The following is a 27,897-nucleotide window of genomic DNA, read 5'->3' as shown; positions in this document are numbered from 1 at the left end:
TCCAATATAGCCCACTGCTGAAAGAGAATCAGCACTGATCATCTGAGTACCAACTGCTGGCCAAAGAGCCAACCCTCCCCTTGCACAGTCTAATGCAAAGATATGCTGCCCGAGAGGGTGCAAGAGGGAGGTGGATGGAGCCAGGAGACCTTCCCCCATCCTGCCTTGGCCCAGGAGCAGCAGTCCAGTGACCTGTGTTGAACTGTGACAACAGTACGCTCTCCGTCTTTCTCTGCCACCACTAGGCAGCAGCCTCTCTCTTTGTGGCAAGCGCAAGATGTTGTGTTCCCTGAGGCTTTCATGAAGGCAGACAGCTTCAGATGCTGAAGGGAGGAAAGGGAATCCCATCCCCTGCTTCTTTGTCTGCTATCCTTAGCTAGCTCTTCATCTCTCAATGTCCACTTTATTACTGCAGCATGGTGTGAATTTAATCAAATCCAAACGCTCTATGGTGCTAAGGCAAACATCTTATAAAAATCTGAATTTGTCACATCTGTTTTAAGTAAGCTCATAGCTTCTTCACTTTCGTATGGTAGGGCCTCCAAAACTGATGAGAAGGAAAGGCAGAGAAAAGGAGGAAGAAAGTGAGAAAAGCACTGAATGCCAAGTCTGCCATCTGTATATGCGGTCTCTGTGAAAATCTGGCCATGAGCTGAAAATGATGAGTAGCATAAGATGTACGTACAGGAATACTTCTTGTGGTAAATGACTTACAAAGTATTTTGCTTTGAGGCGTAGTTTGTAATACAGCCTTTCCTGCTAGAGGGGCTGTGCTGAGTAAGGAATACAGTGAGAATGTCAGCTGGAGCCTTCAGGTGGTGAGGAGAAGCCCGTTTGAGTCATAGAATCATAGAATACCAGGTTGGAAGGAACCTCAAGGATCATCTGGTCCAACCTCTCTTGGCAAAAGCCCAGTCTAGACAAGATGGCCAAGCACCTTGTCCAACTGAATCTTAAAAGAGTCCAATGTTGGGGAATCCACCACTTGACCTGGGGAGATTATTCCAATGATTGATTGTTCTCATTATGAAAAATTTTCCTCTTGTGTCCAATCAGAGTCTCCCCAGGAGTAGCTTGTATCCATTACTCCATGTCTTTTCAATGTGGCTCCTTGTAAAAAAGGAGTCTCCATCTTCTTTATAGCCACCATTTACATACTGGAACATGGTGATAAGGTCTCTCCTAAGCCTTCTTTTCTCAAGGCTGAGCAAACCCAGTTGCCTCAGCCTTTCCTCATATGTCAGACTTCCCAGTCCATTGATCATCCTGTTGATTTTCTTTGCCACAGCAGCAGTACACTGTTCACTCATATTGAGCTTATTGTCTACCAAGACCCCCAGGTCACTTTTCACAGAGCTTCTCCCCAGCTGGATAGATCCCAGCCTGTGCTGCATTCCTGGGTTATGTTTTCCCAGGTGCAAGACTTGTTCTTGTTGATCTTCATAAGGTTTTTGTTAGCCCACTTTTCCAGCCTATCTAGGTCTTCCTGCAGGGTGGCTCTCCCTTCTGAAGGGTCCACTTCCCCACTCGGTTTGGTATCATCAGCAAACTTCATCAGGGTACACTTGATCCCATCATCCAGATCACTTACAAAGATATTAAACAATGTTGGGCCCATTATCAGTCCCTGGGGGACTCCATTTGTGATGGGTTGCCAGTTTGAAAATGAGCTGTTTATCACCACCCTCTGGGTGTGGCATGTCAGCCAGTTCCCCACCCACCGCACAGACCACTTGTCTAGGCTGCAACACATCAGTTTCTCAAGGAGTAGGCTGTGGGAAACCATATCAAAAGCCTTGGAGAAATCCAGGTAGACAACACCCACTGCTTACTCCACATCGACTGAGCAGGTTACTTTATCGTAGAACGCGATCGGGTTTGTCAAGTACAATTTGCCTTTGGTGAATCTGTGCTGGCTTTTTCTGATCACATGCTTCATTTGTCTTGAGATAGCCCCCAGGAAGATTTGTTCCATAACTTTTCCAGGGACTGAAGTAAGACTGATGAGCCTATAATTTCCTGGATCCTTCTTTAAGCCCTTCTTGTAGATGGGGGTGACATTAGCCTTCTTCCAGTCTTCTGGGATGTCCTCCGATCTCCATGATTTCTCAAAGATTATGGAGAGCAGCCTCACAACGATGTCAGCCAGCTCTTTTAACACCCTTGCGTGCATATTGTCAGGGCCTCTCAATTTGTAGGGGTCAAACTCCTGTAACAGTTCACATACCAACTCTGCCTTCACTGATGGTGAGTCTGTGGCCATCAACCTGGCCATCAACCTGGCCATTTGTTCCTAAGGCCTGAGGCCCATGGCTGGTAAAGACAGGTGGAGAATGTTGAGAACCTCTGCTTTTTCAGCATTGTTGATGACTAATTCACCTCTCCTGTTTAACAGCGGACCAATATTTTCCTTCTGTTTCTGGTTGTTTATGTACCTGAAGAACTGTTTCTTGTAGTTTTTGACATCTCTGGCCAGTTTCAATTCCAGCTGAGCTTTTGCTTTTCTAACTGCATCTCTGCATGCCCTGGCAGTGCCCTTGTAGTTCTGAATGGGTATTTGACTGCTTTTCCATCTCTTGTATGCTTCTCTTTTGGTTTTGAGCAGACTCGGAAGCTCACAGTTAAGCCAAGGGGTTCTTTTGCTCCACCTACTTAGTTTACTTTTAAAGAAGGTGAACAGTTTTGTGCTTCCAAGAGAGCGTTCTTGAAAAACTCCCAGCACTTGCTAGCTCCTTTATCCTCCATGGAAACTTCCCATGAAATCCCTCCCAACTGAGCTCTGAGCGAGCTGAAGATTGCTCTTCTAAAATCTTTGTCTTAGTACTAACCTTCAGCGTGCTCAGCAGGATCTCAGACTCCACAATGTTGTGATCGCTGCAGCCAAGGCTGTCACTGACCAAGATATTATAAAGCAGGTTTTCTTGGTTTGTGAGTAGCAAGTCCAGCAGTGCCTCATTTTTGGTTGGCACACCTAACATCTGTATGAGGAAGCCATCCTCTATGCATTCCAGGAACTTGATGGATGACGTGTGAGCTGCTATGTTGTTGTTCCAAAAAATGTCTGAGTAGTTGAAGTCACTCATAAGAACCAGGTTCTGTTAGCCTAAAGCTTGCTTAAGTGACCAAAATACTGCTTCTTTGTCCGTATCATCTCGGATTGCAGATTGGTAGCAGGTGCCTACTGTAAGATCCCTCCTTGGAGGCAACCCCTCTGATCTTGACCCAGAGGCTTTGATAGGGCTTCCACAATTGCCATAGTTGACTTCTATACATTCAAGGTTTTCCTTAACATGGAGGGCGACCCTTCTCTTCTTCCTCACCTATCTTTATGAAACAGCCTCTAGCCATCCGTTGCCATCCTCCAGTTATACGAATTGTCTCACCATGTTTCAGTTGTTCCTATGATATCATAACTTTCTGGGGACAGAGCTCCAGTTCCTCCTGTTTATTCCCCAGGCTGCATACATTGGTATACATACACTTGAGGTGGTTAGTTTTCTGTTTCTCATCTTGGGAGGCAGCTAAGGAACATTGTTGCTGCTCTGGTTGGCCCTGACATATTCCCCAGTTGGTTGCAATGGTGGGAGTGTTGCCACTTTAGACCCTGACCGCTGAATCCTTCAGTTTAAAGCCTGACTCACCAAGTTGGCCAGCCTGCTGCCAAAGATTCCCTTGGCCCTTCTAGACAGGTGGATCCCATCTCTCCCTAACAGGCTACAGTCATTGAAGAATGTTCTGTTGTCATAAAAGCTAAAATCCTGACAATGACATCAGCCATGAAGCCAGAAGTTCATTTGCATTAAATGTCTTTCTGGCTTCACCCTTTCCCCAACTGATAAAACAAAAAAAAAGATAACTTGGGCACCAATACTTTTTGCTTGCACCCCCAGGGCTTTGTAGTCTTTCTTGATTCTGCCCAGGTTCTTGCTTGCTGTGTTATTCGTGCCCACATGAAAGAGTTTGCTGCATTTCCATTTTGCAGTCAAGCTTCAAAAACCAAAGGCGGGAAACAAAATACAAGGTGATGAGAGGAAGCCATCAGAATCAAATTCCACGTAAACCTCAATGCTGTGTTTCTCTTAGAAGTGAGAAAGAGTGGCAAGGAAGGAGAGGAGATGCCACCATGCTCAGTGGCGGGGGGGGTGGCCTTGTCTCACTGATCTACAAAGCTAATCCTGAAGATGCTGGTGTAAAGGATGGGGTGCTGCTGCATTTGCCCACTACTCTGCTGCCTGTAGCAGCTGAGGCACCAGCAATTTCAAGAAGCATTTCAGTTTCAAATACCATTGAGAGTTACATTTAGGTTTTTTTTTTCTTCTTTTGCAACTTTGGTTCCCATCAAAACCATAATTTTTTTACTCTGTTAGTATATAAAGAAAAGAAATCGCTGTTTTTATTTCCGAAGTGTACTCTGGTGAATCTCACAGGCTGCTCTTCAGACACAGCTGGATCCCCAAACCCCTTGGTTGCAGGTGACCTGTTTGGTGTGATATTGATTTGATACTTGCTTTTCTACAAATTGGCATCTCTCTGAAAATATCAAGGAAGGCAGGCTTTCATGGAGCATTCGAAAACAATATCCCTGCATAAGTTTTTATACTTCTTTTGGTCAGTTCCTCTCCCTCCAAAACCAAGTTGGAGGGAGAAAGAAAAAGACTCTCCCTCCTCGCTGGCTCTGCAGAATGTCGCTCACGTAGCCCTTTTTTAAGCCAGCTTGTACTGCCTGATTGGTGAGGCAGGTGCAGCACTTAACTGGACATGCTGGTCATTTTTTCATGACTGCTTGCAAATTAGTAAGAAAAGCAGCTTAAGCATTCAGAGAAATGCAGGTGGATGCAGGCCCCGAAAGAGTAAGTCATTTATGCATTTGTTCATAATTTTTAGAGGTATTTTCTATTGGTTCATAAGGCATTTTAGGTGTTCAGGGTTTTTTTTGAAACACAAGGTGGATAAACAGAGAGATTAGATTAAGTTTGAATTTACAAGATCTGGACATTACAAGATTCCTGCTGTTGATACTGGAAAAGCAAGGTTATAAAGAGCTATACTAAGAGAGAAGAAAGATCAAATTGTATACGAGAATTTCAGTAAAGGTTTTTACTTAAAAATATATTTTGAATATAATCATACCATATAATAACCACCAGATTCAATCCAGAGATGATTTTTTTCCCCATATAAATAGTTATTTTACCCTTTGTCTTAGAAAATCACCATGTTTAAGTGTCAATAACTAAAGACATTTTCATTATTGGCCTCTTGAAATCTCTGTCACTAATCTTCCAGTACACAACATGCAGGTATTTGACAAGTAACAGATCCTGTTCTCTGTTTTGCTTCACCTTGATGCTTTGCAATAGACCTTAACCAGATTCCTTTGGGCTTTCACCAGCTACACAGTAATACATTAGGGTCCTCTCTCTTGCTGTTTGGACTTAACAGTTAACTCTAGATCTGGTAGTGATACCCCTGTCAGAGGCTGGCCATTCGCTCTGCCTCTTTCATGCGTTCCTTGCTCCCCAGTCAATGACTTTAACTTTGTGTGGCTTGTCCCAGTGAGTTTCAGTAATGCTAGTATCTAATTTCTTCTCTTCAGTGAAAATACTAGATTTGTTGCTGTTTTTACCCAGGTTCTTCAAATTAATGGATGAACAGTCAACAGAAATATCTCTTTGGATGCTTTGCCACAGAAGTGTAAAATGTTCATGTACCCAGTGCTGGTATGGAGTTTACTTCGTTGCAGTTTCCTCTAGCATTATTAAATACCTTCCTAGTTATGCTCTCATAATAGATACTAACTGATTGTTCCTAACTGTTAGCACAAATAACCCTATCTATACATTCCTTTCCCATTGGAAGTCGGCTAACATTACAGAAACCTATAGTTTTTGCCCAGTCCAGAGTGTACCCATATAATTTTTCCTTTTATCAATCCAACTGGAAGAATTTGTGCAGAGTTAACTTAAGACTTTTATCTTTCTTCACTTTTGTGCTGGTTTAGCTGGGATAGAGTTAATTTCTTCACAGAAGCTAGTGTGGGGCTGGGATTTGGATTTGTGGTGCAAACTGTGTTGAGAACACAGGGATGTTTTCGTTACTGCTGAGCAGTGCTTACACAGAGTCGAGGCCTTTTCTGCTTCTCACACCACCCCTCCAGCAAGTAGGCTGGGGATGCACAAGAAGTTGGGAGGGGACACAGCTGGGACAGCTGACTCCAACTGACCAAAGGGATATTCCACACCATATGACATCATGCTCAGCATATAAAGCTGGGGAAAGAAGAAGGAAGAGCGAGACGTTCAGAGTGATGGCGTTTGTCTTCCCAAGTAACTGTTATGCATGACGGAGCCCTGCTTTCCTGGAGATGGCTGAATACCTTCCTGCCCATGGGAGTGGTGAATGAATTCCTTGGTTTGCTTGCACATGTGGCTTTTGCTTTACCTATTAAACTGGCTTTTTCTCAACCCGTGAGTTTTCTCACTTTTACTCTTCTGATTCTCTCCCCCATCCCACTGAGGAGGAGTGAGCTGGGGATTGTGGGTTTATGTCCCATCTGGGTCACCAAAAAGGACTGTCGTGGTTTAGCCCCAGCTGGCAACTAATCCCACACAGCCACTCGCTTCTTTCAAGACAACATGCCTGTTAACAGTATATTTCTATCTGATGCTAATTCATTTGTGCTGTTTTGTCATTACCAGGCAGCTTTACAATCCTTTATGGTTTTGTATTTGTACTCCTGGTTTTCTTCCTAGATAGGCATTATTGCGTGCCATGCTCCTGCTCTCCGTTCCCCATCATACCCCTACTCCTACTGTGCCACCTAAGGCTGTGATTCCCTAATCTAGTTGTTCAAGAAGGTTTTGTATGCTTGCGTGCTGCACACTATTGTAATTTATGATTCCAGACAACATTTGCTGTCTTGCAGTCAGTTCACTGGCCTGAGCTCCATACATGACATGGAATGTCTATTCTGTCCTCCAGAAGTAAAGGGAAGCGCAGTACACACAGAGCAGGTCACAGAAGTTTTTCTCTTCGTTCCATCTCTGCTACCTGGAGCAGGGCCATAGCTAAAAGAGTATTCGTGTTTGCTCTGAAACTTCTCTGTCATTTCTGTTTGCCTGTCAGTGATAAAGGCACAAAGGCTTGATGGGTGCTCAGTCCCAGCTGCTCTGCAGAGAGGTGTTCAAATTGCACGAGGCTGTCACTGAGGCACGAGTAGGTTCCTCTGATCTGGTTTGAGCTCAGTGAGGAAGTTACAACACTTGATATCCTGGGAGTTTAAAGCCTTATTGGAAGATACGTTGTGAGCACCAAACTCCACTGAGCTTTGATAAGACTGATGAGAATGTTAAGATCTGGATTTACAAAATCTGGACATTACAAGATTCCTGCTGTTGATATTGGAAAAGCAAGGTTATAAAGGGCTATAATAAGACGGAGAGAAAAAAAGATTAAGTTACATACAGGAATTTCAGTAAACGTTTTTACTTAAAAATAATAATGCTTTCACCAAAGAAGGAAATTACTTGTTTTAATGATGGGATGTCTGTAGTATTCCCTTATTGGGGCTGCTCTTTTAAGTAGGAAATAAAAAGCAAGGGAAAATTGTTGAGGTTCATTCCATATACACAATGGGAAATTTGGTATGGCCCTTGGTCTTCAATGTCCACAAGTCTATTTTTAGATTTCTTATCATAAGAGAGGCAGCCATTATGGGGGGAGGTAGCACTTTTTATTGAGCCAATAAACATAGTTTGACAAAAGGACAAATTTTCACAAGCCCCTTTGTGTACTCAAAAGCTTATACAATTAGGTCACTTCTACATGGGACTGCTCGGTTAAGAATGAATATTTATGAAATAACCTCCATCCCAGACACTGCACCTGTTTCCTTGGTGTAACTTATATTCTTGGTATATCCTTCAAAATTAGAGTCATTTTGGTAAAGAAGAATTGTGATAAAGAAATATTTCAAAATAAGTTACACACCTTGAAGTGTCCTTCTGTCCCTCTAGATGTCGATTCAAATGTGGCAGGTGGATTGATCAGTAGGGTGATCCTTACTGAATTTGGTCAAATAATTAAATTAATATACATCTACACCCATTTGAACATAAGGGCGGTGTTAATCTTTGCTAATCACTCAGCTGACATTGTAATTATTTTGAAACATCTCATAGGTACAACAATAGCATGAAATTATTTCATAAAGAAAATTATACTAAAACTGAGTTAAAATATTCAGTGCAGGAAGATGGGAAAAGTCACCTGATAAGAGGAAAAATGTATATATTTTTCCATAGATCCCAATTCATTTTAAGACCCAGCTAAATTCTATCTAGATGTGAACTTTGGAAACATCAATTGCTACCATATTAATACCTAAGGATGGGGAGAAAGTTTCACCATTCCTAGAAAGGTGCATCAAAATGTGACCTGCAATAACAATGAAAAAGGTCATATTTGAAGGAAGTTGATTTTGACTTCTTCCTTCCTAATTACTCTTTATAAACATGTAATAGAGTAACAACACCTGCAGACAACTTTTGCTATATATAAGACACCATTTTGCTTATAACTGTGGTACAGATCACCATTTAACTTAATCCAACATTTTGTATGCTGGGAGAGTGCCTCCCAGAAATGTCTTTGGAAATGTCACTGTATTGAGGTTGTCTGCAAAGACATGTGTCGTCTACTAAAGAAAGAGGGTTTGCCTATCAGAGATGTTAAGAAACGGATCAGTTCCCAGGTAGGACTATGCTGGAGCAGATCCTGGGGCAGCAACGACCTGTAGCACTTTGATGTACTGGTAAAGATGGTCTGAGCGGCTTTCCTAGAAAGCCAAATCCCCTTGAGCTAGACTTCATGTCATCATTTGGTATGGGACAGGAAGGCTGAAGAGAGCTTCGAATAAGCTGGATAGGCTACTCAAAGCACATTGGCATGGTCTCCTGCTAGAGATGCACATCAAAAACCTCTGAACGCTGTTTCCCAAGCAAACCTAGTGACTCCTGTCACGCATCTAGGGGAGGGCAATGCGTGTGTGTCTATAACTTTGATGCTCCTGTGAACAATGAAGAGAGGGAAAACACTGTATTTACATTATGATGTTGAGTTCTTTGTGTTTGGTTCTCTTCAGGATCTTCTTTTAAAACAGAATCGTTAAAGCATTAATGTTTTCAAACTTATTCTGGGCTAAGGTTACTAAGGTGTAGAGATGTGTCCTGGCCATTCCCAGGAAAAGCAATTTAAACTTGGTGGAGTTGTTTCTGAGAAAATTCATTTGTATCTGTTCAAACATAAAGTTTGTCAGCTAACATCTTTAGAGGAGTCTGTCTGTGCAGAGCAGTTTTTCTGCTTCATCTGTGTAAGCCTGCAATCCAGCCAAGTATTGTCCAAGCCGGCACTGTAGGGGCAGAGCAGGACTTTTCATGCAGTTCTGGCCGGTAGGGTACTCAACAGGGAAGAATTGGTCTCCTAACTGAAGTCCTGGCAGTGTGGATTAGGAAAATACAAATTGCATTGAATGCAAAGAAATAAAAAGCACTGTGAGGCTTACAGTCAGGGCTAGAAGGTGAGAAGAGATAAATGATCCGGTAGCACAGAGTAGCACAGAAAGGGACAAGTAGAAGAATTGTTAAAAACAGCTCGGGCAGAAGTTGAGGCAGGAGTGAGAAGAAATGGAAGGGAAAAGGAGATGATGTGAGAGGGCAGTATCAGGGTAAATCCAATGATCAAGGGATACTTTAATACTGACTCTTTCTGTGTGTTGAGTGTTTCACTTAGCAGCTTTCACTGGTAGGAAATCTTTTGACACATTTTAGGAGGGAGCAAAGATGACTGTGACTCGGAGTCAGCCCATGGTAATGGTTTTGCTTAGAGAAAAAGAGAAGACATTAAGTCCTCTGATCATTTTAATGTTAGCACAACTCAAGACCTGACCTGGTCATTTCAAATTCTGTTCTTCTCTGTGTATGTGTACTGCTACGGATGCCATGAGGTCGTACAGGTTCAGAAGAAATTTGGATTACTACCTTTCCAAATGTAAGACATTTCAATCAATGTTCTTCAAAATGTGAGCATAAGGATTTAGAAATTACAATTTTCAGCTTTAACATTTTTTACTGTTTTGGAAAAAAATGTATGCAGTGGTTCTGGCCATTTCAGTTATGAAGGAGACTTCCCAACTAAGTCTAAACTTCTGCAGAGGTTTATTGCTGAATCTTTCAGGTCCTTAGAGAATTTCTTTGCATACTAACAATAAGGAAGGAGATGACCTGGTGCTGCATTTCTGAACTCTGTGGACTGTGGTGAAATGCTCAAAAATCCTCCTACCATTACCCTGCTGCAAGCTGAAAGATGCACTCTCAGCAGAGGCAGGATTTCTCTTTTGACAGGAGCATCTATAAAATAGAGCTAGAGAGAAACTGCTTTAGTTTACCACCTCAATTTTCTCACACATTTTTTTTCCAGCAACACATATCTTACAATCTTAAACTACTTCATGTAGCAGAATAAACAACCAGATGTGCCAAGTTTCATGTGCTGGGGGTGAGAGTCCTGCAGCTGGCTGCCACCTTGTGCACCTGTGCCCTTAGATGTGTATCTCAGTCTCCTATAGCCCCAAAGCATCTCTCCTACTCTGTGACCTCCTCCGCTAGACACGGCTGCTTGGGCTGACCAGCGAAGTAGTTGGGAGCCTGCTTGCTTTCCGTGGGAGCAGTAAGCATGCTGCCTCTAACTCTGAACACACACTCACAGGTCCCCAAGGGTGGACATGCTCCCCAGCTAAAGACTGGCACCAGAAACCCTCCACCACCAAGTACCTGGCCTGTTCCTCCCTCACAAAAAACAATTGCATGGACACTTGGGAGAGAGGATGCCAGGAGATCTGCACCTCCCCTGATGTTCACAGGTGCCCAGTGTTGCTCTGGAACAAACAGCCAGCTTCTGTTGCAGCAGCTGTGTAGATCGATGCTGTTATATGTCTCAATCATGCAAAGAGTTTGTAGTTTATTGAAACATGACACTATGGAGGCAGTGCAAAACCAATGGAATGTGGAGGTTAAATAGTATAGGAAACATGATGCATTTTCATGTACAGGTCAATATAAACCATACTAATCCTGTGTCCTTGCTGAGTGTTTTCCAGCTAGAGCATCCAGAAAAGCAGCTGCAGAGGGACCAAAGACCTGTTAGGAAGTCCAAGAGGAGCAATCCTGTTGCTAAAGATACACAGCCATAACTGCAAAGGGAGAGGGACAAAGGTGAGAGAACTACAATGAAAGAGACAACTAGGGCAGTGAGAGGGACAGCTCCTAGTTGGAAAAAAAGAACGTGAAGAGTCATAAAGGAGGTAAGAATCTGAAGAAGGAAGGACAGAGAAAGGATAGTCATGAAGGCTGGAAGAGCAAAATGGAAGCAGAGCAGAAGTTTAGGCGTGAAAGAGGAAAATAAGGAATTACTAGAGTGAAAAAAAACAGTTAAGAGTATTTTAAAAACTATTAACAATATGTCTTGCAACTCTAGTGCAACCTAGAGTCTGGCATGTGTTGGTCAGATACAGTCTGGCAAAGATTTAGCTTTGGACAGGCATAGCTTAGCAAATGTCTGGTTTCCTTTGGTCATTTCTCAGCCCCATGAGGACCATTCATGGAAAATAATTGCCCTTTCTCTGATAAGTGCAGTTGTAAGAGCACAGATTTGTGCATCCTTGGATTTGTACCATTTTTCATGTAGATGCATCCTTTTGTTCTGCTCACGCTCTCAGCCTCTGTGAACTCTTTGAACTCTCTGCTCCAGCAGAGCAGTGAGCTTTCGAAGTGCTAGCGTAGTGTCTGGTTAAGTACTTCTGGCACGTTTCATGCTTTGGCAGACATCCACAGTTTAGCAATAGGAACAAAGTGATCTGTCTTCATAAATATCAAGTGGTTATTTCTGGAGAAGAAAAGAGTGAGATACCTTGCTGAAATATATGCTTTGCTGGCTAAGCTTTTGACACACCATTGCTTAGATAAAACAACAAACATTCCATAATCTTTAAGTACTACTGCCCTTTAGCTACTATCAAGTAGTAGAGCTAAGCATGAAGCGCCGTGGGATCTGCACATTTGTCATTACCACAATCCGTCTGGTCGTGTTGACTCTCATCCTGTCCTCTATTCCTACATGAATATAAATCTGTACAAGTTTAGTTGGGTTTCACCTGAGATATATGGCCTGGCGTTGAGTTCAGTCTGTAGCCTGAGCAAAAGGTTTTTTTCATGCTAGTTTTTTTGTTCAGCTAATTCCAGATCTTGTCCCTGCACCCCGGCTTCTTGTCAAAGCATCTCTCTCACCAAGATAGCTCCAAGTTCCAATTCTCAGACAGTTCCTGGCCACATATAGTCCTCAAATTTTCTTCTCAGTGTTTTGGCCTGTACAGAAGCAATTAGCATAGGAGAGAGCTCTATGACCTCCAGTGCTCTGTAACGACCAAGCCTGCAACAGCCCAGAATTCCAACTGGTGTGTAAAACACATAGAATAACGAAAGATGATCAGTCTAACGACTGTGTGTGCCATTCCTGATGGACATCTGTCTGACTTGTCCTTAATGATTGCCATTGATGGAGATTCCTCCAACCCTTCAGCTAGTATGTTCCAGTGCTTCTCTGTCCTTCCCTAATGTCTAAGCTGCATTTTCTGTATAGCTATTTAAACCTGTTACTTCTTATTATGTTCCCAGTAGACAAGCAGAATGTTTTACTCCTTTCTTCTTTGCAGCAACATTTTATACAGTTGTATGTTGTTATAATGTCTTCCTCTCGTTTTCTCTTAGTTAGCTTAGATAACCTTGAGTCCATCAGCCTTTCTACATGTCACATTTTCTAGATCACCGTTGTTTTCCTCTGAGCTGCTTCAGCTTTGTCCTTGTCTTTTATAAAGTGCAGAATTCAGCTGGACACAGTATAATTTAAGTTCTTATTAACACCATACAAAGGGGAAAGATTACTTCAGATATCTCCAACAGCACTCCCATTCCCACATTACATTTTAACATTTGCTTTTTTTTTTGCAACAGCCTGACATCGTTAGCTCATCCTCATTTTGCTAACTACCAGCACTCCCTCTACTGTCCAGCCTGTTCTCCAGCTTGTCTTTTACATTTGGTCAGTTCTACCCAAGTGTAGTATTTTGCCGTTGTCTTTATTGAATCAAATCTACTGTTTTAAAACTATGAGACCAATGTTTCAAGTTTGTTGTAAACTCTAGCCCCCACTCGTGTGCTCAGCTGTATCCCTTGATATAATTTATCAAACAATTTTGCAGTCACTGAAAAATAACAATCTCTAAACCAGGACACCCTGAGTTACTTGTAAGATTGACATGTGAGATATGTGTAAAAAATCTTACTAAGGTCAAGACATGGGACACCTTCTACTGCTACTGTGTCTCTCCTATAATATATCCAATTTATGTCAATTCTTTCACTCAACAAATCTATTTTAAGAAAATAGGATTACCTGAGTTAAATATAGAAATGAGTCCTGCCTCCTGCTGTTGTAGATACATAGGACTCCCAGTCAAGGAGGCTGTTACAAGTATTAGTGTTTGGCTTTTTAGACAAAAGGTCCATCATGCCATACATCCTGGACTCCAGTAATTGCCTGTGTAGTGTCTGAGGACAAACTGGGGGGCTGTGTGGGATGGAACTGATTTCAACAGGGATCTGTACAGAGCATGCATTTCCTTTGCTCTATTAGCTTCACTTTACCTTCTTTGGCTATGAAAGAGCAAAATATTTTAAAAACAAGTCCCTGTCTTTCCAATTAATTTGCCGAGTTTGGCAGATGATGGCAAGAAAGATATTAACAGCTGGTTCTAGGCTCTTGCTTCAGTTACCTTGGGTTGTGGGCATTAAATCAATTTTTCCCAATGTTTGGTTCAGCTCTCATTTATATCTCCTTTCCACATTACAAACAAAAAGGAGGAAATTAGTGGTTAGATAATGGCAAATACAGATAGAATAATATTTTGCAATTAAGGGTATTTAAAACCTATTTGGTGTTTGTACACTAAAATGGAAACATTTAGGAAACAAATATACAATATAAATGTATACTGAGTGTAACTTGCTGATGCATTGTGATTTACTGGTGCAGCTCGTTAATGCACCAAACAGAACAATTCTGTTCTTCGTTTCCCTTTAGAAAATGCATAATAATTGAAGTATAGAGTTTTGTTCTATAGCTGCTAAAGCCAGTGGAAAAGATCAACGCTTTTCACAATTCAATGCCTTTTTTACAAGTGACAAGGAAGAATTCTCCATTGTTGGTTCTAACTAGATGTTGGCAATCCCTGGGAGATACCAGATTTTCCAGTGACAGTTTCAGAAATAATGGAAGAAGAACAAGAGGAGTAAGGAAGTAATTTATAAACAATTTGCAAAACACTTTTGAAACCTGGCTGCTTTTGTAGTGAATGTAGAGGAGCAAAAATTTTTGCCTTGGAGTCGAGCCTACACAGTTCTTCTTTCATAATTAAAACCAAATACCCATTCTTAAGTCCTCTTCCTTTCCTTTTCTTTCCTTTTTCAACCACTTATATTTTGTTAAGTATAGCACATCTAATAATTCCTGTATGCGATGTGAAGAGGACTCAGTTTCATCCCTAAACTGTATTTGTCCTTACTTTGCTAACTGTATAGCACACCCAAAATTCATAGCAATCAATGAGGCACTACTGACTAGTGCCAGATAGTCAGAATGACTGACTTTAGGTGTTTATAGTGTTGGAACTGAGCTTTGCATAGCTCGGATTCCTGACATTCGTCCAAAGTCAAATGCATCATGTGCTTTTTTTTCAGAAATTATCAAAAGTAATAGAGAAGCAGCGTTTTATTTTTAGCCATTCACAACAGATGCACATGCTTTTGCAAATATTTGGATTTTTCTTTCCTATAATCCCACTTCATTCAAATGCAGTTGTAAGCAACTGAGCTTTTCTGACCCGGCACCAAGGATTCAACCTGAAGTCTGTATTTAACTCTGTGGCCAGAAGTCAAGTGCAGTTGCTGGTTCCCTTTGCCTGTCAGTCTTGATGAAGTTGACTTCTGCAAGTGCTGTCATCCATGGTGTTAGCCTTCCTGGGATAGTGAGTATCACTCTGGAGCTTTGCTGGTGTTAAGCAATTGCTTATCTATTCTAGGAGTTTACTCTATCTTTTTTAACTTTTTCAGTTTGTATTAGATGAGTCATGAGTGTTGTGGTTTAGCCCAGCTAGCAACTAAGGACCGTGTAGCCACTTGCTCACTCCTCTCTGCCCTGCAGTGGGATGGAGAGGAGAAAATGTAACAAAAGGCTTGAGGGTTGAGATAGGAACAGGGAAGGATCACTCACCATTTATAGTCACGGGCAAAACAGATGCAACTTGGGGAAAAAAATCAATTTATTTTGTTACCAATCATATCAGAGAAGATAATGAGAAACAAAGCCGGACCACAAAAACACCTTCCCCTCACTCCTCTTTTCTTCCCAGTTCTACCTTCTCCCCCACAGCAATACAGGAGGATGAGGAATGGGGTCAGTTCATCACACACTGTTTCAGCTGCTCCTTCTTCTTCAGGGGGAGGACTCCTCACATTCTTCTCGTGCTCCAGCATGGGGTCCCTTCCCATCGGAGACGGTTCTTCACAAACTTCTCTGACATGAGTCCCACAGGATGCAATCCTTACCCATCAGACTGTTCCAGCACCAGCTTTCCCATGGGGTCACGGCTTCTTTGAGTGCAGCCACCTGCTCTGGCTTGGGATCCTCCATGGACTGCAGACAGATCTCTGCTCCACTGTTGATCTCTAGCAGCGTGGAGTCCTTTCTTGTTGGAGACAGTCCTCTACAAGCTCCTTCGGGTACAGACATCTGCTCTGGCATGGAGTCCCCCACGGGCTGCAGGTGGATCTCTGCTTCACCATTAATCTCCATGGGCTGCAGGGGGCACCCTGCTGTCTCACCACGCGCTGCAGGGGCATCTCCGCTCCGGCACTCCTCACCCTCCTTCTTCACTGACCATGGTGTCTGCGTAGTTGTTTCTCTCACATCCCACTCCTCTCTCCGTTGCAGCCATGCTGGGCCCAGTCGGCCCAATAAACCTTGACGGTCCCAGAGGGCGAACTCCACCCAGTGGGCGCCCTGGGATTGGGGCGCTTCGGAGCACTCCAAGCTGTGCCACTGCGGCTGCCACAGGTTGAGCGGCAGTGACCCAGTGCGGGCAGCCACCCATGTGGGAGGCTGAGGGCCAGGCCCCCCCGCCTCCCCCCTCTCTTTGCTGCAGGTCCCGCATGGTGCAGATTCCTTTGTCCCCTTCTTAAATATGTTATTTGCAGAGGCACTGATAGGCTCAACCCTGGCAAGAGACTTTTGGAGCCGGGGAAGCTTCTTGCGTCTCCTTACAGGGGCTATCTCTGCAGCCCCTCCCCTGCTACTGAAACCCCACCACTTAAACACAGCACAGTGAGCCATTATGAAACCCTGAAGCTATCATACTGGATTAGAGCAGAGGTCCTTCACAGTCAGCAGAAGCCAATATCGGATCATTTAAAGAAAGTGCAGTAAATGGTAGCCAGTTGTCCTTGGCAGCTGCTACCTTCTGCCTCTCTTAAATGGAATATGATTTATCCTCTGAAATATGAAAATTAACATGGATTCCAAACCTTTAGACCTTTTCTTGTCTTTATTAAAGGACTGGCCTGTGTCTGTAACCTGTGGTTATCTTCCTTTTCCCAGTCCTACTAAGCCCTTTACTTCAATGTTTCTATATTGCATTTAACAGAAATTTCTTTTCATTGCATTCAAACTTCCTTTCAATATCATGAAAGCTCTTGGTCACAGCTATTCAGCTCTCCCAAATAAATTATTTTCAATATTGTATGTTATTTTTCATCTCTTATATGTCTGTTCTTATTATCTCCTGTCCAAATTCAGCAGCCCCAAAGATTCGGTGTGTTAGTCTCTTCCCTGCCTCTTCTTATTTTGCCACTGAATCCTGCTGTGTTTCTGCTGGTTTTGCCTTAAATCAGTGCTGCCCAGGCTTTCTGCTCTCCACTGCCCTTCTTCTCAAGAACTCCTCAAACCCAAGCATGGTGCCATCTGTCTCAAGGTTTCCTCAGTCCTTCTCTCATCCCTTTACCAGATGTGTGCCTGTGTCTCCTGCTCCGGAAAGATGAGTCTGCTCCTACTGGAAGTCTTCATCCAAACCTGAACCTGCTACTAAGAGACTGCAGAGAAAGAGCATCCCGACAAACGGGCTTCAGGTTGGATGAATTTCATAAGTGAGCTACAAACAGTCCAAGAATTATAGACCGAGCAAATTTTTTTAGACAGAATACTCGGAAAGGAACCTGACATGACAGGTTTATGATTGTTTTATACAGATGAATTGTAAACTTTTTAGTAGTAGGTAGGTTTCTCATTCCTTAATTATAATAATCAAATGTTTGTCCAAAGATCTTTGAAGGAACATGGAAGTAGGATATTTTGCATGTGGTTTGGAAAGGAGACCTAATTCCAACTTTGTGTTAGACGTAGCTAGATCTGTAAATCTGCATGATTAAAATAAAAAGGAAGTTCTCTTGCTCCCATCACAGTCACTAGACAATGATTTAAGATGAGTTTACAAACTGGGCCTTGGACCAGCGAGTGATTACAGTTACCTGATGGTTTCAGACAGTTCCAGCGATGCAGGAATTGGGCACAGAGCGGCCCTCCACCCCAGCGAGGAAGATGTGCCCCGCAGCTAGCACACACAGACACTGCGCACCCTCTGTGCTGGAGGGCTCCACAGGCAGTTGCAGCTAGACATCAGCTCCAGAAAAATCAATTTATTTTGTTACCAATAATGCTCCAGAAAATGCCCAGCTCCTGAATTTACAGCCTTCAGTACATCAGGAGCTGTGATACAACTGCACTACTGTAGTCAAGAGATCTGCCGTCTGTCCCGTACCTGCAGTGGGTATTGCCGGAGGCTTAATGGCCAGTCCGGCATTCCTGCCTGCCAGCATTGCTGGTGTGTGTGTGACCTGGGTCATAGCTCAGATTTTCTTCCTGAGGCTGCACCAGAGCATGTCTCACTGTGTACACCTTCTTAGCAAAAGGGACACGGTCCACCCTGCGCAGTACAGATGGCTGCTAATAACCTATTAGCTCTCCTTGTTAAATATTCCTGGCTTGTTGACCTTTTTGGGCTACCGCAAAGTCCATAAGAGTAAGTGGGGAAAGGCAAAGCATCTCAGGGTAAGATGTTTGAGGAGAGGAAAATGAGGGGTAAGGAGGCTCTACCCTGGTTTGTGACACCCGGGCATATGTAGACATCATGATGAGGGAGGGCTAAAATGCTTCGTTTCAGTTTTGAAAGTATTTTGGGGTGTTTTGGTATACTTTCCCTTTGAACTGAAAGCAAGATTGCTTACTGCTTGGAACTGACATTTTAACTGTTACATTTATTTAAACCCAGTCTGGGATAACTGAAATATTTTGAATTGGGCACAAGAAAATCAGGTGCCAGATTGTCTACACATAGAGTTGACAGTCTTCTTCTGTAAGTATTCAACGGGAATCAGTGCAACACAACTCAAAAATAGTAAAAGTTAAAAATTACCTCAGAGTGCAATTCACAAAAACCCTGTAGGATTGGGCTCAAAAGAGAAAGTATGTACAGATTTTAGCACAGACTCTTCAGCAGCAGATGCTTTTGGGACATGTCATACGACATCCATAAGTCTCCAGAATAATTAGAGGCTTTTTGCAGGGCATCACAGATACCCCAGGTAGAAGTCCCTCATGTTTGTGAACATCTTCAGCCTTCATCAAAGTGATCAGGTACGCCAAAGGTGCCAGCAGCTTCCCAGAAATGTGGTTCCAGTGACAACCTACAGTAAAGGCTCCTCTGCTGTTAATTGCCAGTGCAAATAAAACTGGTTAGAAGTTGGTGTAATCTCCCCAGGTTTGGACACCGATCTTTCAACCTGTGTGCAAGATAGATCGAAGAGAACTCTGCTGTTTCACAGCAGAGAAGTCCTTTCAGGTCTGACTGGTCTGTAGTTAGTGTAACGCAGATCACGTAGTTTTGCTTATCACCTGCAGTACAGATATTTGTACAAACGAAGAAAAACTGAAAGTGCCCTCCTAAGAAGGGAGATGCAGCAAAGAGTCTGGAGAAGTGTCCACTGGTTTAGAGAGGCCTTTGATTGAGAAGGTACCAATAAAGCGGTGAGAACTGCAAACAGCACCTCAGCAAGGAGTTTTCAGGGAGTGAGAAAAGGGACTGCAACATGTGCTCTTGATGTAGCAGGGTGTCTCTGCCCTGCGGGACGAGCACGGCTTGCCCACCTGCCTGACCCCTGCAATGAACGCACCCATACCCACTGCTCTGTGGAGCGTTTTCCAACGTGCGGCCCACAGCAGCATGGCATACATGTGAGCTGCGAGGTCCCCAAAGGCATCGCCCTCACAGGGCTGCCTGGCCTCGCTTGGATCACCAGCCATTAGCACGTCCATGTGGGACAAGCGAGAAAACCAGAGTGCATGGAGCCCGGACCGTGTGGAAATGGTTCTCAGGCACCATTCACCACGTTGGTTCATCTCCATCAGGGATGCAGGGGAGCTGGAAAATCCCTGCATGGACTCAGAGCAGCCCTGGTCAAGAGAAGTACATATGCTGTTCTGGAGGCTGGCCAGGGTCTCAGGGGATGGGCCAGGGCATTCAGACAGTGCCCTAGCATGGGTAGGATAAGCTGGGTGATGGCCAGCACCCGCCTTTCAAAGGGAAAGGCACCACATCAGTCCCCACCCACCTCTGCAATATCTCCGATTCCTGGCCCCTAGTTCATCCTGGATGGACCCAGGAGAGGGGCTGATGGCAGAGGGCTAAGTGGCGGATACAGCAGTAGGCTGGTGATGCACAGGCTGGGAGGGAGCCAAGAGTCCCCCATTCTTAGCCGCCAGCCCTGAGCCCGTGACCCCATTGCCCCAGGTGTAAAACACCTCACAAGCACTGGAAAAGCCTCGAGTTTCAGACTGGAAAATGTGAGCTGCTGCTGTTTGACCTGCTGCATCTGGGCCCTGGAGAGGAGAAGGCACAGCAGCAGCATAAACATCTCCAATTAACAAGCTGTCAGAGAAGGACTGAGAGCCCACTTATAGTGGATCATGGTAACATTTGTGAAGAGATTTCCACCTTCTGTGGAAAGAAGAACAAACCTATATTTTCTCCCTGTTTGGGTGAGGGTCTCTGGAGTTTTCAAGGAGCTGGACTAATAGCTTTAAGATAAAATTTGATGCAATGTCAAATTATTTTCTCTTCAAAACCTGTTCTTCTGGAAATAAATTATGGAGAAGAAGATGAATAATTATTATTCACTCATTTAAAAAGAAGCTGTTGGCAATGGTTTAGTCAGATGCAGTGCCTTTGGCCAGTAAAGATAATAAAGGAATAAAGGATTAGTCATCAATACTGCACTGAAAGAAAAAGGTCAAATTTGTCATTGGTCTAAATCCAAAAGGCCAGTTTTTTATTCTGTTATTCTAAAATGGTGGCCTTTGGTCCCCCTTTGATTTTCACAATGCAAAATAATTCCAGTGGAGATGCAGACTCTTCCATGGAATAGTTAAACCTATTAAATGTTCCCACTTTGTTGCCTTTTCAAAATCCATCAGGAATAGTTTGTGCACCCTCAGGTAGCTATGTAGTACAAGCTGACAAGTGCTGTATTAAAACAAAGGGTTAAGGCATTATTCAGGTATAGGGAACTGAATCCGGCCTCTGGATTTATAGACCCAAGCAGATTTCCTCAGAGAAGTTGCTCCGCAACAAGATTCTTGGATGAACTCCTGACTTGGATTTTCAAAACTGCCATGAGGTGGGATTTCAGCAAGGCCAGGATTTCACTCTGTCAACACCAAAAAACTAATACCTTCTGGCTCCCCTGCAATTGAAGTTATACTTCACATGCTGGCTCTTTCTGTCCTGCGTCCACTACATCCATGGTAGATAGGTCTACGGCTGATTTTTCCCTCCTGTTACAGCAGGACAAGTCACCTTTCAAGGCCCTATAACCTTTATCCTGCAACAGCAGCATCAAGAAGCACCATGGCAACAAGGAACTTTGCTGGGAGCTGGGAAATGCCAGCTAGTGCTAGAAACTTCTGTTTGCGTCATCTGTAAAATTAACAGGCTCTCAAACATAACTGGTTTTGACAAAGGATGAAGCAGTGCAAGTCTGCTCTGATCTGCTGTATAAATCCACATTTAAACTCACTTTGTGTGGTTTGATCTCATCCTGTCTTCTATACAATTTGCTTTCTCTGAATTTCCATTTGCAAGTTTCCCACTTCTTCTCATAGCTGTTCGGGTCCAATTTGTCAATATTACTTTAACAGGCAGGTCAGATTGCTAGAGCTGACCTTATGTATCCGTAACTCCAGCATCTCATTCCTGAAGGGCAAACTCACTAATTATTGGTAACATACTCCAAAGAGCATACTTTTCTGTACTGTAATAAATATGACAAATGTGATATCACTGTCTGAAAATATTCTCCCTACCTCTTAGGTCTCACTATATTTTGAAATATTTAGCACTTCTGCATCATAACTGTCTAACTGCTGGCAATCTGGCTTCCCTGCTTTGGAAAGCAGGAATACATGTTGTTGCTTGTACTCTGCTTACTCACTTTTAGACATGCCCAGTATGATTTAAACTAGATTTATAATGTTATGCCATTTTATGCCTTTAGCTTGCTTAAGTTGATATTGGCAACCTGGGGTGTGGATTACTAATCAGGAGTGCTTATATCCTTGCTATGTTGAGCACTATCCAAAGCCCAAGAGGGCCAAAGAAAAAACTAAGAGTGTAGATTTTACCACATAAAGAAGTTAATTGGCCAGGTAGAGATGCCTAACAGATATGAATATAACTTCTCTGCTTCATTGTCCCAAGGATGATGTGAGTTGTCCGAAGTGTCAAGAGGGATACACCCACCTGAACCAAAGATATGTGAAGATTGAAACTATACAAGCCTATTTATTGCTCCTACACTAGCAACTAGTTAATGCTAGTGTTAGCACAGCTTTGTCTAAGGAAGCCCTAGTTGCTGTTGCATGGAAGTCTTGGTGATGAGCATATTAAACTTAGGTTTTTAGCTCTTCCTATTTTAAAGAAAAGTTTGAAAGCATGGAGGAGAGGCAGGGACTGGAGGCAAAGCAGCTCCCCAGGCAGCCAACAACATTGCTCTGCCTCTGCATCGCAATGTCCGAGCAGACCAGGACAGAGCCGCTGTGTGGTGGAGATGAGCGGAGGTCTCTGAGCGGAGCAGGAGAGGCTGGCAAAGGGGATTACACCTCAGGCTGTACACTGCAGGGGATGAGAGAGCCAGAGGGGTCTCAACACTGCCTTTGACTCCATCTGCCACCATGGGCTAAAGCCCTCAGGGATTGGTCCTCATAGTGGGATCAGAAAATGTGTTCTCCGTAACAAAGCTCCTCTGCAGTGCTTGTGGCATAGTGATGCTCGTTTGAGGAATCAATATTGCAAGTGGTACTGCCCCGCAGTACTTTGGTTTGAACATGAGTGTGCCCCTGTGCCTCCACAGCATCCTGTGCTCAGCCCTCTGCAGCATTACAGCAAAGGGCAGCCAAGATCTTAAAACGAACATGCTGTTTGTGGGCATGAGTTCCCCATTTCACCAACAAAGGAGAAGGAAGGCAGAGAGACATTCCCGAGGCGGCAGTGACTCTGGATGAGATTGCTAGCTTCCCACCTTGTGTTCAGTCCTGAGGATCAGAAAAACGTGGGTATCTGCAGTATTTATTCTTCCCATTGTACTGATCTCATTTTGTTACAGTTGTTTTTTCTTCTTTTTTTTATCTTTACTGATCTTTTTATATTTTGTGTTTTGTTAATTCTTTTTTTCTCCTACAGCAGAGAAATTGCAAATACAACGTTATCGTGAGTCATGTGCTGACTTGTTTTCTTATCTACCTTAGGACATTATTTACCCCTTCTTCACTAGAGGCAGACCTTTCCCACTGCAATTGCTTTTCTTTGGCACGTTATTCTGTATCTATAATGGCTTCCTCCAGGGGTACTACCTGATTTACTGCGCTGAATATCCAAACGATTGGTGCACCGACATCAGATTTACATCAGGTAATTACAGCTGCAGGATTCCCAAGATCTAATCTCCAAGCAATTTGTAAGCATTTTGAATTATGTCCTAATCTTCACTGAACATGCGAGTCAAATCAATTGTGATGGAAATCAGCATAAACCTGCCCGCTGGCCCAGATAAAACAAATAAACATACAGTGACTTTTTTTTTCTTTTTTTTTTTGGCTAGGCAGGCACCTTTGAAGGCGTACGATGTAATGTGCTAGTCCCAAATCACCAGCCTTGTTTTCCTGACACCGCTCTAGAGCCTCCCACTGCTACAGGCTGCGGAGATGCAATCTCAGGCCTCAGCTGAACGGGATGTGCCTTTGCTCAGCCAAAAATGCCCAGCCAGCAGTGGCCATGTGCGAGCACAAACTATGGCTTTCTCTTCCCTGCCAGGGAGCTTTGCACTTGATGCAGCTATTCCAACTGAGAGGGAAAAGAAGGGCAAAACCCCAGCATAAATGAGGCTTTAGAGACAAAGGACTCTTTTTTCTCGTGTAAGGCACATGGGAAGATTAAAGATCACGCACAGTCTGGTTGTATGCTAATATGGTTCCTTTATATTCTGTGACTTAATAGCCTAGCTGAATTTTCACCCTGTAAAATCCCTAAGAGAACAACTGAGCAAGAGCAGCTAGGTGGCATTACATATTTGGTGCTGCACAGAGGATGTTTTCTAAATACACACATAGAAGTGAAGATTACCATGGAGGTCTGAGGAAATGTTTTGGATACGACAAGTACAAATAACCAAGGTACTTTTCTTACCCGTTTCAGGCCGTGGAGGTAAGTTCAGTCTTTTCAGATAGCATCACATGTTAAAAATCCTGGATGTTTTTTAGTAAAGAGCTCACATAGCCACAAAGAAAACACCACATCACATAATTTTCATGAAAAATAAAATATATATTTAATTTAAACAAAGGAAATCGGCACTAGCAGTACTTGAAATATTAAACAAAACCCAGCACATTCTTCCTCTACAGACTCTTAGAACTTTCTGTTGCTACTGGAAGTGCTGAGCTTTTATCAGCACTTAGTCTTTTTTCTATACTTCTTAGCACGCACCAGCTCTATTTCTTTCCTTGCCTCCCAGTCATCATCAGAGGTCGTTTTCTCAGTGTCTAATGTGGCATGAAATGTAGGGCATGTCACCTGCAGCGTTTCTCAATCAAATGCCTCTAGTCTTTCAGCTAAATGGAATCTGGTCAATGAATCATTCTGGCCATAAGCCGTCAGCATCCTTCAGCAAGTCACTGCTCCATGTGCATGCCCATAAGTCTGTCCAAGCAGCCTCGCCGGCAGGGGACCTGAGCTGCACTGAGATGTAGTTCTCTTCCCAGCCCCCGTGATGTGCTGGATGAGTTTGTGTTCTCTGTGCTTCTCTTCCCCCGCCGTGAGATGTAGAATATGAATAATGGTACTTGCCTAGAGCTCAGTGGTTACTCTGCAGTAATGTCCACAGCTGTGGCTTGCTGCCATCAGCCAGGAGTAGCAGTTGGGTACTTTGTCCCCCTCTTGATGCTCAATAAATGATGACTATGGCCATCTGGGAAGTTCAGCTTTTTCTCACACCAGCTGAAAGTGCTCTGGTCTCACCAACAAAACAGTGTGCTCAGGATGATCATCGTTCTGTCCAGAGTTGCCCTCCACACTGAAGCTATCCACACAGGTGATCCCGGAGAACTGCGATCCACAACTGACACAGAGATATAGCGTTATTTGTCACCGGTCACCTATTCTTCTTCAGTTCAGTGGCCTTCTCAGTAGCGGTGCATCTTTTGACTGAAAAAGAATCCACCCATCTCACGTTAGGTCTCCTGTCTTTCTGGTCCAAAGATAAACCTCACATACGTGCTTGAGTAGCAATAACTAGGCAAAGCTGTCTTTCTAATCCATTTCTTGTTTGCTTCTTAGGCCTCTCTTGTTTCTACTGGGAATGGGAATCAACATTCACAGTGATCTCCTGCTGCGCCAGCTGAGGAACCCGGGGAAGTCACTTACAAGATTCCTCAAGGTATATTCTTATCCGCCACCCTCCTTGGAGAAAGTAGGGTGGCAGGATAGATAATGTTTTCTGACTGAATTCACAGCAAAGCTACAATCATAGCAGAGATGCCGGTATCGCGCAGTTACTCGGTTCATAACTCTGAGCTGCAGGGACTAGTGCGAGCTGGCTGCAGACAGTCCATGAGAAGCAACAAGAGTATCTGGAAAACGTGAGCTGTGAGGAGAGGTTTTAGGAAATGGGCTGCATAATTTTGAGAAGATTGAAGTGGGACATAGGAAAAAGATTTTAGCCTTGTAAAAGACAGCTGCAAAGAAGGAAATACTCTGTTCTGTGCCCAGTAAGAAGTAGTAGTGGAATTCTTACATTGCAAAAGAGAGATTCAAAGTGTAAACTTTAAGTGAAAAAGTAACACCAAGGATGCAAGGTGCAGAATTTCCTTTCCGTCTCCTTCAAGGTGGGCTTGGTGAGTAAGAGTGGCTGTGGGCCCGAGCGGTGAACAGGAAATGTCTAGCTCTGTAGAGCAATATGGATGGGATCCAGGAGTTTCCTGGTTTTTGGTGTTGACTCCTTCTGCTGGCTTGTTACAGATGGTAATTATCTCTCCCCCAGAGCTTCTCACCTCAATACTTACCTGCCTCTTGTAGATGTTGTGATTAGCTAAGATGCAAAGCTCAGATCCCGATTTTGCATTCCCCAAAGGTAGTGAAGTTGCAAAATATTTTTCTGGCCTGAAGAGAATGGACTAATGTTAATAATTTTAATTTAAATCTAATAATAAGCTTTCTAAGTCCTTTTCCAAATGAGAATAAATGATTGTGAAAGTGCTGGGAGCCTCTGAGTTAGAATCACCTTTGATTCTTGTGCTTGTACAAGAGAGAAGTATATTCTGCTGCTGACTTGATGAGAAAGAACTTTCCATGTGCATGAGATGACTGTAAAAAATATATATTTTATCTGTCGATACAGGAGGACTGTTCACCTACGTTTCTGAGCCAACTACTTTGGAGAAATTGTGGAATGGTTTGGTTTGCCATAGCAACCTGGTCCCTACCAGCCTTTGCCTTTGCCTTTGTTACTCTTTGCTGCATCGGGCCACGTGCTTATCACCATCACAGGTATCAAACTGTTTCTTGCCGTATGCTGCTGCTTACTCTTGGAATGCAGTTTGCAAAAACCAGGGAGGGGCAGAGGAGCAGGTCCAGGATTCAAGATGAAATTGAATTTAATACTACAAGAAGTGTGCTTATTTGTGGCTGGGTGAAAGTAAGACATTCGACTGGAGCCCCTGTTGAGTCAAGTGGTCTGATAGTCATTTAATCTGACATAAGTTGCATCATTGCTTCCGCTGTGTTAAAGCCTCTTTTTACTGAGCCTTGTAACTGCAAACCTTTCCTAAAGGTTCTGTTGCAACCTCTGCAGTCCTTTGGAGCATATATGGTCCCCTGCTCCGAATTCCTAAAGTTTCGACTTTAGGTCTGTTAGAACTTTAACAGTATTATCACCTTTCATATAATTAAATAACCCAGTGTAAATAGTTCTGGAGCGCTCTTTTGCAGAGTAATGCACAGAGGTTACGGAGCAAGGCAGTATGGAGGAGTTTAAAGGTTCCTCAACTGAGCGTATTGAAACTGTGCAGTTTCCTTGTATGTATGCAGGTTCAATTTCTTGCTTATTTCTTTCAGGTACTATCTCAAGACATTTACGGACTATCCAAAATCAAGGAAAGCCTTGATTCCTTTTGTTTTTTAATGATTGAAATATGGACTCTGTGTTCTGTTTTATAGGGCTTTTTCAATTCCTAGTTTAATGTTAGGTCTGACTATAATTAATTGTACAAATGATAACCTGGGGTTGTAAGAGACAAGAAAGTAATTTGGAACTGAAGTTCTTGTTTTTAATTACAGGGGAAATTGCAGATAGTTGTGGGCAAAGGGTTCCCCAAACATCACGTTTGCTTGTCAGTGGAGTTCTACCTACCTATTGAAAATGGATATATAACTGCACTGACATCAGAGAAAAAGCATACGTCTAAAAACTGATGCAGAAAAGTAGAAAGTAAGCCCATGACTTCAGAGAAAGTCTTCAGCATTCAGCAGCCACTCCAATTTATAGCACTTCTGCAGCTGCTTCTTCCTGCCTCCATGCCATAGCACACCTGTCCTCGCTCTGCCGGCACTGCCCTAGGTGTTGCCACACTTTAAACCAGAGTCGGGATCTCCTTTGCCATGAACAAAAACTCAGCCTATTATTTTTCATCTGAAAGCCAGCTAGCCTCCAGAACCATAATGCAGCAAGAGGATACCTGTGCCAGCACAAGGTTGGGAGCAGTGTGCCATGGCACAGAGGCGATGCAAAGTACATGGAATGGAAGTTTCTGGAGCTGGCACTCACAAGCACAATGTTTGTGTTCCTCCTTAAGCAATACTCTCCTCACTGTCAGATGATTAATCTTCAGCCATCAGGGTTTTTTTTTAGAATGTGCTTGATTAATGCAATTGCAACCCCATTAGAATTTTTTTTCTCTTGCAAATCAGAGCTCTTTTCAGAATAAAATTTGTCCACTCAAAACCACTCAATTGTTATTCCTAAAAGACTTGAGATGGTGATGTATGACAAAAATTATAACAAATAAAAGCTCTGAGTTGAAGAAAATGTTCTCTGACACACTGGCAGTACATTTTGTCTATGGAGAACATTT

At 43.2% G+C, this 27,897-nt stretch overlaps 1 protein-coding gene across 1 annotated transcript in view; it reads left to right on the top strand.

The window, feature by feature from the left end:
• The window catches only part of SRD5A2 (steroid 5 alpha-reductase 2), a 32,128-nt gene extending 5,180 nt beyond the window's left edge, over positions 1-26,948 (top strand). Inside the window, 7 exon segments of the mRNA XM_086627998.1 lie at positions 23,020-23,185; positions 25,108-25,170; positions 25,173-25,205; positions 26,166-26,186; positions 26,189-26,221; positions 26,224-26,314; positions 26,882-26,948. Of these exon segments, the coding sequence (XP_086484124.1) occupies positions 23,020-23,185; positions 25,108-25,170; positions 25,173-25,205; positions 26,166-26,186; positions 26,189-26,221; positions 26,224-26,314; positions 26,882-26,948 (474 nt within the window).
• Positions 26,949-27,897: the final 949 nt, after the last annotated feature.

Source organism: Tauraco erythrolophus, chromosome 2, assembly GCF_009769465.1.
Source record: "Tauraco erythrolophus isolate bTauEry1 chromosome 2, bTauEry1.pri, whole genome shotgun sequence".
Lineage (NCBI taxonomy): Eukaryota > Metazoa > Chordata > Aves > Musophagiformes > Musophagidae > Tauraco > Tauraco erythrolophus.
Note: the sequence above shows the minus strand (reverse complement) of the source record. Positions and strands in the feature narration are given on the sequence as shown.